A 17,003-nucleotide genomic window follows, 5' to 3' on the forward strand; every position below is an offset into this window, starting at 1 on the left:
TGGAGACATTTTATAATAAATTAACAGCAAAACCAAGAGAAAAAATACCATGGTGGAAGCTAATGCAGTGCCGGATAGTTAAGTATTTTGTAGTAGTTTTGGGGTGATTCTGCACCACCAGGCTCGGACGAACACACTGAATTCGCAGCCTGCGTTTGGGGCTGGAAATTCCAACCCGACGGGTCGTGCCCCGGCTGGAAGGGGCTGGAAGGGGCTGGCAGACCCGACGGGCCGCGCCGGGGCCGGAACACCCGAGGGGCCGAGCAGGGAATGGCAAACCCGACGCGCCGTGGCGGGGCTTTAAGACCCGAAAGGCCGTGCCGGGGCTGGAACACCCGACAAGGCCGTGCCAGGGCCGGAATACCCGACGGACCGTGCCGGGGCTGGAAGGCGCTGGAACACCCGAGGGGCCGTGCCGGGCCCGGAACACCCGACGGGCGGTGGCGGGGCTGGAAGGCTCTGGAACACCCGACGGGCCGTGGCGGGGCTGGAAGGGGCTGGCAGACCCAGCAGGCCGTGCCGGGGCTGCCGCCATCCCAACGCCTCCTCAGCGCCGCCGCCATTGCGGCCCCTCAGCGGCGAGGCCAAGGCGCTGCCGCTCATTGGCTGCGCGGGTCCGGAGCGCTGCCGCCCATTGGTTGTGCGGGCTGGGGGCGTGGCCTGGCGGCAGAACGTCCTATAAGGCTCCAGCCTAGTCCGATGTCTCCCAGCGGCAGCGATGGCCGAGTGGTTAAGGCGTTGGACTTGAAATCCAATGGGGTCTCCCCGCGCAGGTTCGAACCCTGCTCGCTGCGGAACGGTGGGATCACCTTTTCTTTTTCTCCCTCTGCCTTTATGGTGTCTGTAAAATGCGAGTTTTACTCCTCGCTCTTAATCCTCTGCAGCAAAAGAGATTATCTGGAATTTGAATCGGCAACATCGAAGGCACCGCAGCGGATCATCTGATCCAACCTCCTTGCACGTGGCACTGAATGGGATCCAGACAATTCCGGGATATCTCCAGTGACTGACGGAAACCCCACACTCTCCCTGGGCAACTTGTTCCAGGGATCAGTCACTGCATGGGAAAGTTCCTCATGTTTAGGTGGAGCTTCCTGGGCACCAGTTTCTGTCCACTGCCTCTCGTCCTATTGCTTGACACCACCAAAAACAGCCTGGCTTTAGCCTCTTGACCTCCCCCCTTTAGATACTGATAACAGAAATATCTTTTACATTTATTTTTATACATATATGGATAGATGGATGGAGAGATGATAGACAGACAGACAGACAGATAGATAAAACCCTAACCCTTCTCACAGATGTTTCTAACACACTAATGAGATTCAAGGCTGAATAGGCCCAGCTTCCTCAGCCATTCCTTATATGAGAGATGCTCCAGTCCCTTCATCATCTTGGTTGCCCCTAAAATATTTATCCTCTTTCAGCTCATTGGGCCATGTCTATACATTCTTACCCTACCTAAGACAACAAATAATAGTTGTACCAAAGCAGCAGTAGGTGCCAGGGCAAATTTCTGGCATTGCATCTAAAACCCCTGCAGTAACAGCACTCAGTGGAGGTGAGAGAAGAGCACATGGGGATCAGTGTTCTTTTAACAGCTCACTGTCCAGACTCTGCAGGCAGGACAGGCAGTGTCCAAGTGCAAAGCTCAGGACTATTCCAATGCCTGACACAAAACCAGTGCCCTGATTTGCCCCAAGGGTATTGTCCAGCCCCCATGTCCTGCAGCTCATACAAAATAAATGCTCTTGTCAGCAGCAGGATGCTCTATATGGAGTGCCTTTGCTCCAGGGAATCTTCCCTTTCATGAAGGAAGGTGGTCTGATTCCTCCTACACCTCCAGTGAGGGGTCCCAGAGCATCTTTTCCTGCCCTTTATGACCTTCTGTACATGCAAGACACACACACACACATAAAATCTGTCAGTGAGGGGGGAAAAGCCCCACAGGTGTTATTTTGCAACTAAGAACCAGGAAAAACAAAAGGAGGCAGCACTTCCCCACCCCCTCAAACCCCTTTTCTGACTGGCTTAAAATGACCTTGCAGATGTGTCAGGCCCCTCCTATGTGTGGGCACTGCACTAGAAGGACTGAAAAATTCACAAAGTCAGGCAAGCAAAGGCTGGAAATAAGAAAAAGGCCATTCCCACAGAGGCTAAAACAGACCAGAGCAGGAACAACCACTTTTCACTCCTCTCTCTCTTAAAGACAAGAAAAAAACCAACACAAACACACACACAAACACATTTCTTCATGTTTTGTTACTGCAACTTTAATCAAAAAATAGTAATGGGAAGAAGAGGAAACACTGATTTATCCCTGCTCAAAACAAAGAGGGAACAAACAAAACATTGTTTAAGCTGGCAGCAAAATGAACATTTCAAAATGCTCCCTAACGAGGCTTCCAGGGATTTCACGTTTTCGTGCTTGTTCCTGTTAAGGCACAGGGAAGAGTTAGAGGTTACACTTTGGAGGGAATCCTAAACTAGTAAATAACTGACAATGGGACTGTGGGATAATCAACAATAATGGGCATTTCCTTCAAGTTCTCACAGGTGAAGGCACGTGCCAATGGATACTGGAGTCAGACATCTCATCTCAGACATTGCAGAGAGGTTTTAAATTCAGTACCAACTCAAATATCCTTTGTTAAGGTGCAGCCCATGTGCTACTTTCTCCTTTAGCATATTTGTATTTTCACAGCAGCTTAAAATTTTGTGTTCAGAGCAGTACAGCAGGTTAGTCACTCTGCAAAATATCAGTCATTTCTGGGAATGTGCACATTTCAGATAAATTAAAAAAAAAAAACACGACAAAACCTACTTTCCAGATACAAGGCTTGATTTTCTTTAATCAGTAAAGAATTTAAATTTTTATTTTCTTTTATAAATTTAAAGATCCTTCTCACCTCTGTAATCTTGAACACAAGAGAGAAACACTATTTCATGTAGTGAAGTTTGGGTAGCTTTCCAAATTAACAAAGGGAGAGGATTAAAAAGAGACAAATGATTAAACACAGTGGGCAAGCTGATCCTTTTCCATTGTTTCACTGAAGAAGTTGCCAGGTTTTTTTGGTGACCATTTTAAGTGTCTTATTTCCATAAGACAAGTTTCATTTTCAGGATGTCCTTTTCACTGGGACCTTGCTGGGGATGGAAATAAATGACTGACATGAAAAGATGTAGTTATTTTAAATTTTGTATTTAAAACCAAGAAGCCAGTCATCCAGACCCAACAAGCTGCAACAGTCTGTTCCTCCTCTGGAGCTTTCTGCTCATTCTGCTGCCCATGGCCCACCCAGAGACATCATTCATACCAAGTCTGTGAGGAAGAGGAGGAGCTGACAGTCCTCTCTGCACCCACCCAAAATCTGGGGGCTCCATGGAAATTACCTGCTAGTAAATTATCAGCTCTGACAATCCCAACAAAGTCACTTCTGTAGGGATTGATGCCCAGGAGTCAAACTGCATCTCCCTAGAAAAGCTGTCTGCATTTGGAGCCAAGAGTCCTCCCATGTTTTCAGAGAAGCACTTCTGACAAAGCAGCAAACAATTTTGTGCAAAGCACCAAGAGTCACAACACATATCAAGACTGGAAACCTTCTAAACATTGGCAAAAAAATTAATTTTCTAGAAGTAACTTCTCTCCCTTACTGCTCCACCAGAAGAAGGGACAAAGAGCAAACCACTGTGAAGCTGGACTAGAGGAAAGAAAAATCATTCTCTCCAGCATCCATCACCTGTGACAGGTTAGAATATTCATCAGAGACCTATTTAGAAGTTCCCAGTTTGTACTGTGTCGACTGGGATGACTCAGACACAAGCCCTTCAAAGCTGGGGCACACAGAGCACAGGAGGAGTCTCATCTTCATTAACAAGGGAGATGAGCCTGAACAGCAAAGTGAAAGCACAAACACACCCCGGGCAGGTTTGGCAGTTCCTGTATCAGTGGATGAGTGTGTGCTCCGGGCTGCAATAAAAACACCCAGCACAAACTAACTGATAAACGTCTCCCCATCTGACAGGGACAGAGCCCCGCAACTCACTGAGCTGCTTTATCTTTTGCTGTGTAATTTCATCAGCTTTACAACAGCCTCACTGCTCACACTTTCATATCCTGAAATGAGAGATGAGCCTGCTGGGAAGGTGAGATAGCAATGTTCCTGCTCAGGAAATTAAAGCTACCCAGGATCTGTTTTAATCATCAGGATACTTGCTCTATTATAGAACATAAACTACGTGGTTCGTGGTGGGGTTTTTTTGTAAACCTCATTTAAAGAAGAAAATAGCATTCACCTTACCTGTCATTCACCATTGAGATTCAGCATCTCAGCTGAGACTTTAAGTCATGCACTGTCTGTATTCAGCATCCAGACTTCAACACTTACATTGTCACTTGTTGGGAAATGTTGGCAAATATTGGCAAAAACAAAGTTTGTCAAGAACTAGAACATTCTCAGTCATATATTCAGCATGTATGGCATTCAGTGAGTATGACAGCAGTAAATAAAGATACAATAATAATATATAATACAATAAAGCAAATTAAATCCATAGAAACCCACAGACACCTGACTCTACTGGCTTAGAGTCACATCCTCACAGAGCCTGAGAGCCACCTCACAGCTCCTGACCCGGTTCAAATTCAAGCACAAGTATGTTGTGTGCTCACAACTGCAGAGGCCAAGGCACCACATTGGAGATAAAATGTCATGGGGAACATTTGCTGGGCTTTTTCATGCTACGAGGAGAAAAGCTTCTAAAAATACTATATAATAAAAAAGGCAGTTTATGCTTGGCAGGTGGACCCTGAGTGATCTAACACTGATTAATTTGTCAGGGGTTTATTTCTTCACTTTCCAACATGACAAAGAACTAGGCTGCCCACTTATTCCAGTTAACTGTTGTTACTGGCCAACAGGTCAGGTCCTACCTGGTTTTTGGGGAAAAAAAAACGAAAGTAAAAAGCTGCACAGGTCTCTTGCCTTCCAGTACCTCTGGGCTTGCTCTGCTAGGATTAAGTTAATCCAACTCTAGTTGAGAAATACAGAGAACTGGACCATTTCAGGTTTAACATATACAGAAATAATAACAAAAAAGTCTGTATCGATGGTACTGGGGCCCCAGTCCCAACCTGCCCTCTGTGCAGGGCAAACCCAAATCGCAGCACTGACCTCTGGCAGGCACGTTGCAAAACACAAGTTTTGCCTTCAGCTTCCACGGGGCTAAGAGCCTTCCAAATACCTGCAATTATCCATCCAGGACAAATATCCAGAGGTTCTTTGCCAAAACAAACCGTGTGATAATTGGCTAATGATGCCATCAGTTTTAATGACACCGACAATGAGCTTGCTGTTGAAAGGTCTATTGTATACTCATTTCTCGAGGGAAACGAGCTCATTAGGTGCCAAATCATCCATTCAACTACCCCCTTTTACCGTGAGTGAAAGGGTGAGAGGAGAATCTGAGCTGCCATCTGACTCAAAGGCCTCCAGCTGGCTGCATTGCCGTCTTTGTGACAGGGAGAAAATTATTACATATTACTGAATATCCTTCACATGAACTAGAGCTTCTTGTTACTACTGTTTGACACCGTTTACAATCCCTCTTTATAACATGAACTGAAAGTCTTCCTTGAGCAAATACCTTTGTATGAAGCAGCAACTGCACTAAAAAAAACCCCTACTAATGACATGTATTAGATATTAGGGAATTACAAATTTTATCTCTATAATGTTCCCAGCTGGAACATTCGCAAGGGGAGAGCATGTAGAATTAAAGAAAAATATTTTGGATAAGCAGGAGGATATGCTGTAAAACCAGCTATGGCCACCAATGCCATCCAGGCAGGGATGAGTGGGGCTGCACCAGCAGAACACCAGTGCTTTGAGCTTTAATGCATGGTACAAACCCAGCCAGCACTAACACTGGTATCAGACCCTGTAGGGCAAACAGCAACAGGACAAGGGGGCACGATGGGCTCAAGCTCTGCCAGGGGAAATTGAAGTTGGAGAGCAGAAAAAAATTCTTTGCAGGGAGAGTGCTCAGGCATTGGAATGGGCTGCCCAGAGAGGGGGTGGTTCCCCATCCCTGGAGGTTTTTCAACTGAGATTGGCCGTGGCACTGAGTGCCATGATCTGGTAAAGGGGCTGGAGTTGGACCAAGGGTTGGACTTGATGATCTCGGAGGTCTTTTCCAACCCAATCCATTCTATGATTCTGTGTTGTTTCCATGCTTGGAGAGAGAACACTGTACTTTTCAGGTCAGACTCTCCACTGAGATGCCCAAAGTGTATAACTGGACTCCCTACAGCTCTTACCCACCGAAGTTACAAACAAGAAATTCTAAAGGGATCTCTGTAGGGGGTGAAGGTTTTAATTAAAAATATGAGAGCAACCCCTTTTCTATATGCATGCAGTTTTATTTACTGTTGGGGAAACTGCCTGCACAAACCCACAATGTTAATACCTGACATATTACCCACATTTGCAAAGAAGAAAGCAAATAAATAAACAACAATGCAGAATTTGAAAAGTTGCCCAAAATATCAAAAATCTAGCATGTGATTTTGTGCACACTAGTGCTGACTAGTCTGATTATTCATTCCTCACCACACAAAATCCTGATAAAACCATGTCTACCACACCTGAGCAGGGAAGGAAATTGCTATGAAGCCACAGGACAATGCCGGCACACAGAATCACAGACTATTCTGAGTTGGAAGGGACCCACAAGGACCATCGAGTCCAACTCTTAAGTCAATGGCCCACACAGGGGATTGAACCCATGGCCTTGGCATTATTACAGCCAAGGAGGATCAGTTGTACAACAATAAATCTTAATTAAAAATATTGCTAACTGAACAAGTAAAGCTCTGGAACAGTCTTCCAAAATAAACAGCTAGTGCAAAAAGTGTACTTGTTAAGGTAGAAAGCAAGTGACTTTTAGGAGTGTTTGATCTACCACAGTGACCTCCTTGACCAACAAGAACCTTCTTTTCCACCTCTATCATGAGATCACAGGTCTCCAACAGGTGAAGTTTGCACTGTAAATCACTGCAGAAAGTACAAGGCAAGGGAGAAGGGAGCCAGAGCACAGAAATAAGCACAGTTGTGTTTGCAGTTTTGTCACACAGCTTGTGGGAGATCATCGCAGACCAGGATGATGCCCTGGAGTCAACACTGACTTCTGGTTCTACTGAGAGTATGTTTTTTATAACACTACAGTATTGAGAGAGATATTAATCACTGCACACTATTCCAGAATACAAGAGACAACATATAAGATGTTGAATAACTTCATAAAATCACTCTACGTTAATACTGAAAAGGGCTTTGCTTATTAAACCAAAAGACCTCCATGATGGTCACAGCACGGGAGTTAAATCAGGATCTAGACACTGACTGGAACAAGGTTCACATCACAGTGAATGAATACAAAATACAACTTTTAAGAGCTGACAAAAAAGCACTGAACTGCTGAACACAAGATCTATGCCCTTGCACAGCTTGCATTTCAGATCTCATAGTTTCTGAATTTCCTCAGCAGGTCTGATGGAGCATCACCTGACCAGCGGAACCGCAAGTGCCAGTAATTCCCCTCTGAAAATCCTGGGAAGGAAAAAGAGAAAGGCAAGGCAGGTATTACAAATATATAAAAATAACTTGTCAATTAATACTTCTTAGTCTGCCTCCAAAAAAGTAAGGAAAAATCAGTCACTTCCAGTGCTCCTGACTAGCAGGGTCAGGTTTCTTGGCATGTTTGACCAAGAACTCAAACACCAAACTTCAAGTTGTAGATGAGTGGGAAGAGTCCAAAACAAAACAGCAAGAACAAGGGCAGGCCAGACAAGAGGAGTCACAAAGCAGAACTGAACAAATTGCACTGGCTTAATCTGAACAAGAAGAGACAGATGGTGACATGATAAATCTGCCAGGAGCTGATCTATGGCCTGTTAATGCTAAAATGTGATTTATCCTGTATCAGGAAACTGAAACTTATTAGCAGAATTAGTGTTAAAATCTCTTATTCAGGCTGAAATAGCTACGTGGAGTTGCAGTCCAGAATTTGTACAGACCAGCAGACAGGAACTGAAAATAGCACAGTTTGAAAATGGAATCTAAAGTAGTGACTTTTCCTGGATCAAAACAAAAGCATAAACACTGAAGTGCATATGGACCCTGTCAAAGAAATATAGTATAATCTTAAAATTTATTAATGTAAATATATGCCCCTTGGATTAATTAAGTAGGTGCTTGATGGGTTTGGTATTTTTCCCATTCAAATACCTGGAAATTAAATTAAAACTTTAAAACAAAAAACAAACACACACACCGACCCCCCAAAAAAACAAGCAAAAAAAACCCCCCCACAAAACCTGAGAAAGAACTGCCTGCAAAGAAAATTCACCATTACAAGGAACAGGATGTTTTCTTTAATGCAAAATCAAAAAAGAGCAAACAGTATAAAGCAAAGAGCCTAATTTTTCAATATCAAGTTTTTCCACAAATGTTTGGGATTACATTGGGTTTTGCCACCCTCACAGTTGAACCTCATTTCCTGTTTGATCAAATTGGGAAAAAAATGACAGGACCTGGTTTAATAACAGTTCTCTGACAACATAAGCTTAAGATTTACATTTTGTTTGAAGCATAATTTTTTCTTCTTCTCCAGTTTTCTGGCTTTACTGGAAAACAAGCAGGGAAACACAGGGCAGGGAAGAAGAAAGGTCTGAAAACTTCAAAGTTAAATAAGCAATAAAAAGCAAAAGACCCAGAAGAAAACCCAACCCAAAACCACACAAAAAACGTACCAGCTGAACATATTATTCCAAAGAAGAATTTCCCATGATAAAAATCCCTCATTTCAGGCCAGTCCCTGGATGCTGCAATTTTCTGTAGTGGCTGTTTTCACTTACTTGGGGAGTCTGGATTCTTTGAACACTCTGGGTTCACATCAGGAATTGCAACATCTTCTTGCTCCCTGTTCCCTTCCAACAATCCATCTTGATCATTTTCCATTTGTTGGGTGCAAACCTCGTTAGTTGTGTTGCTGTTATTGAAGTCAGGAGCTTCCAGCATTTGGTCCTTCTTACTTTGGGCAGCCCAGTGCATTGACTAAAGGAATGCAAAAATAACCAACAGCTGAGTCCTGTGCTTTAAAAAAAAACTGAACTGTTCTTTCTTATTGTAATTAGTGGCATGGTTACATGTCACAGCATTGGAGAGGAGAGTTTATGTCAGGAGGGGATGAAGAACAAATGCTTTAGGTAATTCTAAGGGCATTTCGTCCAGTTCCTTCTGTCATGAATTCAGACACTTCTTAAAGAGGGCTTGAGTGACTTCAGAACGTACACAGTGCCCTGCCCTGCCCTGGGGCAGAATCCCTGCCCTGCCCTGCCCTGGGGCAGCCCCCCTGCACCCACCGTCCTCACGCTGCTGCCCAGGGCCTGCCACTGCTGGAAGGGGATGCCGACCCCGCTGCGGCGCCAGCAGTCGTAGCGCGCGCGGCTCTCGGCGTCGGTGAGCACCTCCTTGGCCTGCTGCAGCCTCTGGAAGCTCTCCACTGCAACACAGACCAACAAACACACCAAAGACAAGGTTGGCTTTCCAAAACTGCAAAACGGGAGCTGCCAACTATGACTCAGAGCAAACAGGACAGAGCAGGCAGAAGGAGAAGCCCAAGGGGCGGTGGTTCTGCTCACGGGTGGGGGCTCTGCTCACACCTGGCAGAGCTAGAGCTGGTTTAGACTTTAAAGAAATGTTATATGGACACCTTTAGAATGAAGCACATTTGTCTTAGCTACAAATCACTCAACAATTGCTTAGCTAGATATCATAGAATGGATTGGGTTGGAAAAGACCTCTGAGATCATCAAGTCCAACCCTTGGTCCAACTCCAGTCCCTTTACCAGATCATGGCACTCAGTGCCACGGCCAATCTCACTTTAAAAACCTCCAGGGATGGGGAATCCACCCCCTCTCTGGGCAGCCCATTCCAATGCCTGAGCACTCTCTCTGCAAAGAATTTTTTTCTGCTCTCCAACTTCAATTTCCCCTGGCAGAGCTTGAGCCCATCGTGCCCCCTTGTCCTATTGCTGAGTACTACTGAAACAAATCAGTAAAACTAGTATTTTAATGTCATTAAAAACAGCATTTCAAACACAGTAATATGATGAATGACAAGGAGATATTATTTTTGGTTTTCCTCTGGACCAATGAATACAATTTAAAAAATTTGAGGTCCCTGCAAATGAGCAATAAAATGCTTCTTAGTCCACTGGCTCCTCAGTTTAGGAGGAACTTGGAGAGCACACAGGCAAGAGGCACAAGTCAGCCCTTGCAGACAACCTCACAAAGGGCAATTAGAGTGACACTGCTTAGAGGAACACACTTGGCTCCACAGCAGCAAGGAAGTCAGAGACAAGTTCACCACCAGGAAAACATAGAAAGGGAAAAAACAGACAGACAGAAATTATCAAGCCAGAATAATAATCTAAATACAGTTCAAATTAATTAACTTGTGAATTTTGCTAGGTGTGTTCTCCATACATATGCTAAAATGTCACCTTGAAGACCAGACCAGATGAATGAGAACTCTTCTCCTTCCCCACAGGGGAATTTTTCATGGAATGGTTACTAGGGATGCAGCTGCATGTTACTATTTGTAGAAGGGTTATAAAGATTTAGACTCTATCTATGACTCACCCATGTTACAGTAATATATTATTATTCATTTATCCCATTTCAGAGAGATCTCTTTTGAAACACACTATGCCCAAACCCTAATCAAAATTGGTAACTACAAATCAAACAAGACACAACAGTTGAGAGGGCAGTTCTATGAAGTTTCCTTATTATAGTGTTACTAGTTTTCAACAAACAAAAAGCCTACTTTAATTACTCTTTATTGAGCTTTAAGCTGATGAAATAAAAAATATAAAGTAAACTTGCACCAGTACCTTAAAAAGTTATTTAAAGTAAATACAGAAAGTTCAGGTAAATACACCATAAAACATTTCTCCTTGACAAACAAAGCTGTTTTATTATTTGTACTTGGCCTTCATTTTTTGAGTTAGTTTTGATTAATTGGGAGGGGGGAATATGACACAGGCTGGGGGAATACAAACAGAACAGGGCTGTGCACTGGAATTCTCATTTCCCTGCTGCAATAGCCAGATTTTTTTGCAGACAAAGTTGATTCCATTGGTACTTGTGCTACAACAAGTATTGGGGACCTGGTTATTGTTAATAGGTGGTAGTTTGTCTCTCAAACAGCAAATCTCAGGGGGGCTCATGGTGAAAAATCCTTTAAGCTTTTAAAAACCCAGAGCCCACTCCTCTCCTGTGAGCTCTAAACACCTACCAATCACTTAGGTGTGTGCAAGTCTTAGAAAAGAATATTTAAACCTTGCTATTTAAACAGAATATGCTTGATACACATGATGATTAAAATATACTGAGGGGAAAGGTTATTTAACAAAGTTTTAAGGCTGAATTTTGTACCTTGCTGGTGTGAATTGGTTTTAAACACAAAATAATACATACCTGCTTTGGGGTTTCCAGGATGCTTGTCAGGATGACATTCAAGGGCTTTAATCTTATATTCTGCAAGAATTTGTTCAACCTAAACAGAATATTGAGATTTAAAGTGAGTAAACACATAGACCCAGAAAAGGTTTTCAAATTTGCTTTTTGAAAGGGGCTGGGAGGAACAACAAAGAATGCTGAAAGATTTTGTCCTGTTCATTTCTACAAGCTGTAGTACAAGCAAAGTAGGTAACATCAACCATCTGCCAGTGACACTACTAATTTAATTTAATTTTCCATCCTTAGTCTTGCTTTTATGAAGCTCAGTAACCCAGTACAGCAAGTTGGCTCTAAGGAAAACACATAAAGACATTTGACCATGTAGGCAAAATGCATCACTTCAGTTGTTCTTTACTTTTTTAATCGACTCTCCCTCTTTCTGTATTGCTGAAGATCAATTTGTGGCTTTCTCCACATGCTCTTCACAGGAAATTCAACCAGCACCACGTGGCTTTTCCAGCTTGGATACCCCATTGCTAGACAACCAGCAGTTCACATTCTTTGTGCCAAGTTAATTTTCTGTCCAAAATGGTTGGCTTGGAGTAGAATAGATTTATAATCAACATTAGCATGTATTAGTTTATTATCATTATTATTTACAAGTTACCACAAAGTCTGTAGTACCATAAAGTATTACTGGAAAAACAAAGACATACTAACAGTTACAAAACACTGGAAACCACTGGAGGGGATCAGCAGAGATTTTTCAAATGCTTGGTGCTTTCCCAAGTATCTTGCTGCTTATTATAATTGAAAAGCCAAAACTTCTTTATGTAATTCCAGTAAGCTTAAGCTTTCACAACAATTTGCCCTAAGGTATCAATTAGTTACTATTCTTTCCCATTCTAGAAAGGCTGTTTATATAAATTCCTCATCTTTCAAACTACCAGAGCCACATACAATTTAAATTATTTATTTCAAAAGAAAGGCTCGTAACATTTTTCCCTCCAGAATAAAATTACAGTTTGCTCAACCAGCTGGCCAGATTTTGTTGGCATATGCTGGGAAAAAACATGGTCTATGGAAGTATCCTAAGAATTCTACACTTTTCTCAGTGACTTCTTCCAGAGGGACAGATGTAATGTGGTGTGTTGCCAGTCAGTAAGACACTTAAAAACATACACATTGTGCAGAGACCTTGCTGAAACTGGTTACTGTATAGTCAGCTCCACCTCCAGAACTCATCTCCTTAAAGGGGAACTTTAGAATGAAGCCCACTTGTTTTAGCTACAAACCATTCAACAATTGCTTAGCTGGATATCTCATTATACAGAATGTATCTGCTACTGAAACAAATCTGTAAAACTACTATTTTAATGTCATTAAAATAGCATTTAAAAGACAGTAATGTGATGAATGAGAAGGAGATATTATTTTTGTTTTTCCTCTGATCCAATTAATAAAATTTTTAAAAATAGAATATGTATAAAGCCTGAGAAACTCAGGAGTGTTATCAGTGCCCTATAGCTACAAACATTCATTGTATTAGCTGCACATAAACAGCTCCTTTTCATTTTTCAAAACTGATATCCCCAGTATTATTTGGATGCTGTCACATATACAGTTGGCTCGTTATTCGTAACTCTGTCACACGCTGATCTGCACTAATGAATTGTTTTGGCTGTATCCACAACACAGCCCTATTTCAGAGGGCACGTTTACCCTCAGCCCTATTCCAGGCTCTCACCATCGGTACCCAGCTCAGCAAACCGAGCTGCCCACGGGGGATGCTCCAAGTGTGGTGCAGGAGGGTTCCCCAGGCACTTACAGAGGTCCTGCCCCGGTCCCCGCACACACCGGGGCACATCCAAACACTGCCCAGCCCGGCGCGGCGGGCAAGGCTCTTACCGTCGACAGCTCGTCGCATCCCAGCAAGTTGTAGTAATCCTCCAAGTCCTCCGGTTTGCAGCTCAGGATCGCATCCATGGGCGCCGCTTCAGACGGCACAGAGGCTGAGGAGCACGGTACCGATTCCGAGCTCGCACAGGAGGCTGCGGAGCACGGTGTGGATTCAGAGCTCGCACAGGAGGCTGCGGAGCACGGTGTGGATTCAGAGCTCGCACAGGAGGCTGCGGAGCACAGTGACGATTCAGAGCTGGAACCGGAGGCTGCGGAGCACAGTATGGATTTAGAGCTCGCACAGGAGCTGCGGCAGCGCAAGGTACCGGGCGGGTCGCGCTCTGCCCACCAGCTCTGCCCAAACGCGGGTACAGCAGACACGCAGCGATTCAGAGCTCACACAGCGCGGGACACCGGGCGGGTCGCGCTCTGCCCTCCAGCTCTCTCCGAACGCGGGTACAGCAGACACCCAGCTCCCGGCGCAGCCTCTGCGGCCACTGCCCCGCAGGATGCCAGGCGCTGGCACAGCCCCGCTCGTGCGCTGCTCCCTGGGACTTGTAGTTGCCACGGTCACTCCGGTGCGGGTCCCGCCCAGCCCGGGGCTCCGGGCACTGCCCAGCCCCGGCTCAGCCCGCTCTCCCACGGCGAGCCAGACACACGACTAATGCCCGCCCTGCTCAAATACATCCTCTGCACCATTTCCACCTGCAACTTGTGCCACAGTGTCTGGCGAGGGGATTTAAATGGACAATTACAGAGAAAAGCAGGGAATACTTCTAAAATAATGGTTAGAGGGCTGCAAGCTCTGGAGAACAAAGTACTGACCTTGCTGAAATCTGTCAGTTCTGTCAGTCACCTCAACAAAAATGGGGCAATTACTCCCCAAAGGCATCCTCGGGTACACACTCACTCACTGCTAAAAACCAAACAGCTCCTGTTTACCCAACTCATATCTGACAATATTAAAACTATCCAAAGACATTTCACTAATTTCAAATTAGAGACTGTTCCTCATGCTAAATTACTTTCAGGTTGTGTATTGAAGGTCTTCACTCTCTGCAAACATGTATGTTCCTTGTAACACTCATTTTACACTGAAGTGAAGTACCTTTAACTCTGATTAGTGACCGACAAGGCCCAACAAAGGCTACAGACACAACTGGTGCCTTCAGATTACTTCTCTGGTGTAATACTAACCACATGCTGAAGTCTTTCCCCTGGAGCCTCAGGAACTCTGTTTTTTACTTCTCCCACCGCTGCAAGAGCTTTACAATCCAAGGTGCTCCATGTCATTAAATATTGCTGATTCTTTAAACTAATACTTCAAGCACGTGCCTTCAGGAGGTACACAATTCTGGATGCAGTGACCTTGTAGGGGAGTCTGCACAGAACAGACCCCCAGTGTGGGACCAAGGCTGGGAGAGGTAATTGTGAACCACTGAAGGACCCAGTGGTCATTCAGAGTTGGTTATGAATAACAAATGCATCATTTCCACATCTACAAGTGCTTTATCTTATTATCTACATTATTAATGTTCTGCACTTACTCGTCTTCCACTGCTTTATTACTCGTCTTCCACTGCTTTATTACTCATCTTCCACTGCTTTATTACTCATCTTCCACTGCTTTATTACTTGTCTTCCACTGCTTTATTACTTGTCTTCCACTGCTTTATTACTCATCTTCCACTGCTTTATTACTTGTCTTCCACTGCTTTATTACTCATCTTCCACTGCTTTCTCTTCAGGCTGTATTGTCTCGAATTGTCTGTTTTCACTGTATGTTCAGATAGCTTACTAAGATTGTAAAATATATAAAGTACATGGAAAGAAAAAGCAATAACGTTAAAAAACAAAGCACAAACCTTGATGAAACCATTTAAGTGTTAGAAAACTCTACCATCATATTTCTCAGAGTGAAAAAACAATAGAAACACTTTTTCAACTAGAAGTGGAAGAATTAGCACTTACCAATTTCTCTGAATCCCCCTATTAAATTCCTAACTTAATAAATCAGGAAAGAACTTAAAGCCTTTTAACAAGAGAATATGTAAATATTTAAATAGAGTACAAAAAACAAACAGCTGTCCCTCCTCCCAACAGCACTCCTGACATCCCTTTCTTTTCCACGTACTCCTTGCCTATTTACCAAAGGTGAAAGGGAAGGTTCTTTAACCCTTTTCCAGCCCAGCTTTCAGTGGCTGTGTTTGTGGAGCTGAGGCCCACCAGCTGCATTCCAGTGCCAAACCCCAGGGCTTGCAAGCTGCTTGTTCACAGGGAATGTGCTCTCTGAAGCCCTGGTCCCTTCTATGCTCATCTGCTCAGGCCAAATTCACAAGGGCTTTGATCCAAACTGCAGCAGACAAACACAGAAAAAACCACCTAAGATTAGTCCCAGGGCATAAAGTTTATTTGAAAGGGAATCACAGCACATATTATTGCCTACACACGCTGGGGTTAGTCTTGTGAGGAGGTACAAACAGTTCCAGAAGTGAGGAAATCTGGTATTTGTTCTCTGTAACCAGCAAAACACATCTAGTCAGTCCTAACACATACCAGCAGTTGTGCTTGTTTAGAGCCAAGTGCGAAATTAAATTCTGGTTCAGCGTTAACAGGATGTTTACAAACACCTTGTAAAAGTCACTAATGGCCCTTTAAATCAAACAGCAAGATCTGGAAATCTCTAATTGAATTTATTCCTCTAAAATACATGAGATCTCTCTGGACCAGCTCTTCTCAACTGACTTCAGAGGTTTTGCTTCCCGAGGGCAGAGTGCACATTTACAAGAAGTTCAAGGCACAATATATCTCATTTGAGTTTTGCATTTCATGCTCCATCCTTGTCCCCACACAAGCTCAGAGCTGCAGAAACAGAAGAGGACCCAAGCACTACCAGACAGACTCCCCAAACTAAGGGTAACTATTATTAGTGCAACAAATGTCTGCAGTATCAGAGGCAGGTTTAGGATCCCTGGCCCATACTCTCAGATCATATATCTACATCACTTAGATTTTTTTCCTTAGAGTCTTCACACAAAAAACCACCAAAACAACAGCATTAAAGCCCCACCTCTCCTTTTTATGCTGACAAAACCATCTTGCACGTGCTGTTTAAGGAATCAGAGCTTGAGCCCGTGCCCTCCTGCCCCATTGCTGAGTGCCTGGGAGAGGTCCACACCACCGAGGTCACTGGGAAACCAGCGGGCACCGCACCCGGCGGCACCGCGCGCCGCTCTGGGGCACGGAGAGCGAACGGAAAAGCATTTTCGGAGCAAACGCAGGCCCCGTTCCCAGCGCAGCCGTGCCGACCTCCCAGAAAGCTCCTGCAGCTCAGGTGCAGACCCCAGGGGACAAGGGGCTAAGGTGTTACACGGTAGCCGAGGGGCAGCACCCCGGAGCAGCCCCGGGCAGGCAGGGCCCGTCCCGCCGCCAGTGTCGACCCTGCGGCCGGCCCCGCTCCGGGCCCCCCCCCGGGCCGGCCCCGCTCCGACCCCCCAGCCCCAGCCTCCCCTCAGGCCGCCATGGCGGCACGCGCGCCACGTGACGCGGCGGCAGCGGCGGGCCGGTCACGTGCGC

At 44.6% G+C, this 17,003-nt stretch overlaps 1 protein-coding gene and 1 non-coding gene across 5 annotated transcripts; one reads left to right on the forward strand and one right to left on the reverse strand.

Annotated features, from left to right (window-relative positions):
* Positions 1–712: 712 nt before the first annotated feature.
* Positions 713–794, forward strand: TRNAS-UGA (transfer RNA serine (anticodon UGA)). The gene has a single exon. It is a non-coding gene; the product is annotated as a tRNA-Ser (tRNA).
* A 5,561-nt stretch (positions 795–6,355) lies between these two features.
* Positions 6,356–16,925, reverse strand: DNAJC12 (DnaJ heat shock protein family (Hsp40) member C12). Of its 4 annotated transcripts, none has more exons than XM_071564172.1 (7): positions 16,498–16,925; positions 14,975–15,224; positions 13,437–13,696; positions 11,547–11,625; positions 9,425–9,564; positions 8,918–9,116; positions 6,356–7,610 (listed from the first exon to the last, which is right to left on the reverse strand). In XM_071564172.1, exons 3-7 carry the CDS (start codon positions 13,512–13,514, stop codon positions 7,516–7,518), a joined length of 591 nt encoding a protein of 196 aa, XP_071420273.1. In that variant the 5' UTR covers positions 13,515–13,696; positions 14,975–15,224; positions 16,498–16,925; the 3' UTR covers positions 6,356–7,515. The 4 variants fall into 4 exon arrangements, with proteins under 4 accessions (XP_071420273.1, XP_071420272.1, XP_071420270.1 ...); XM_071564171.1 differs by having other exon boundaries at positions 15,577–16,925; XM_071564169.1 differs by having other exon boundaries at positions 15,399–16,925.
* Between the last annotated feature and the right edge of the window lie 78 nt (positions 16,926–17,003).

The sequence above is a fragment of the Pithys albifrons genome, chromosome 9 (genome assembly GCF_047495875.1).
Source record: "Pithys albifrons albifrons isolate INPA30051 chromosome 9, PitAlb_v1, whole genome shotgun sequence".
NCBI classification, from domain to species: domain Eukaryota; kingdom Metazoa; phylum Chordata; class Aves; order Passeriformes; family Thamnophilidae; genus Pithys; species Pithys albifrons.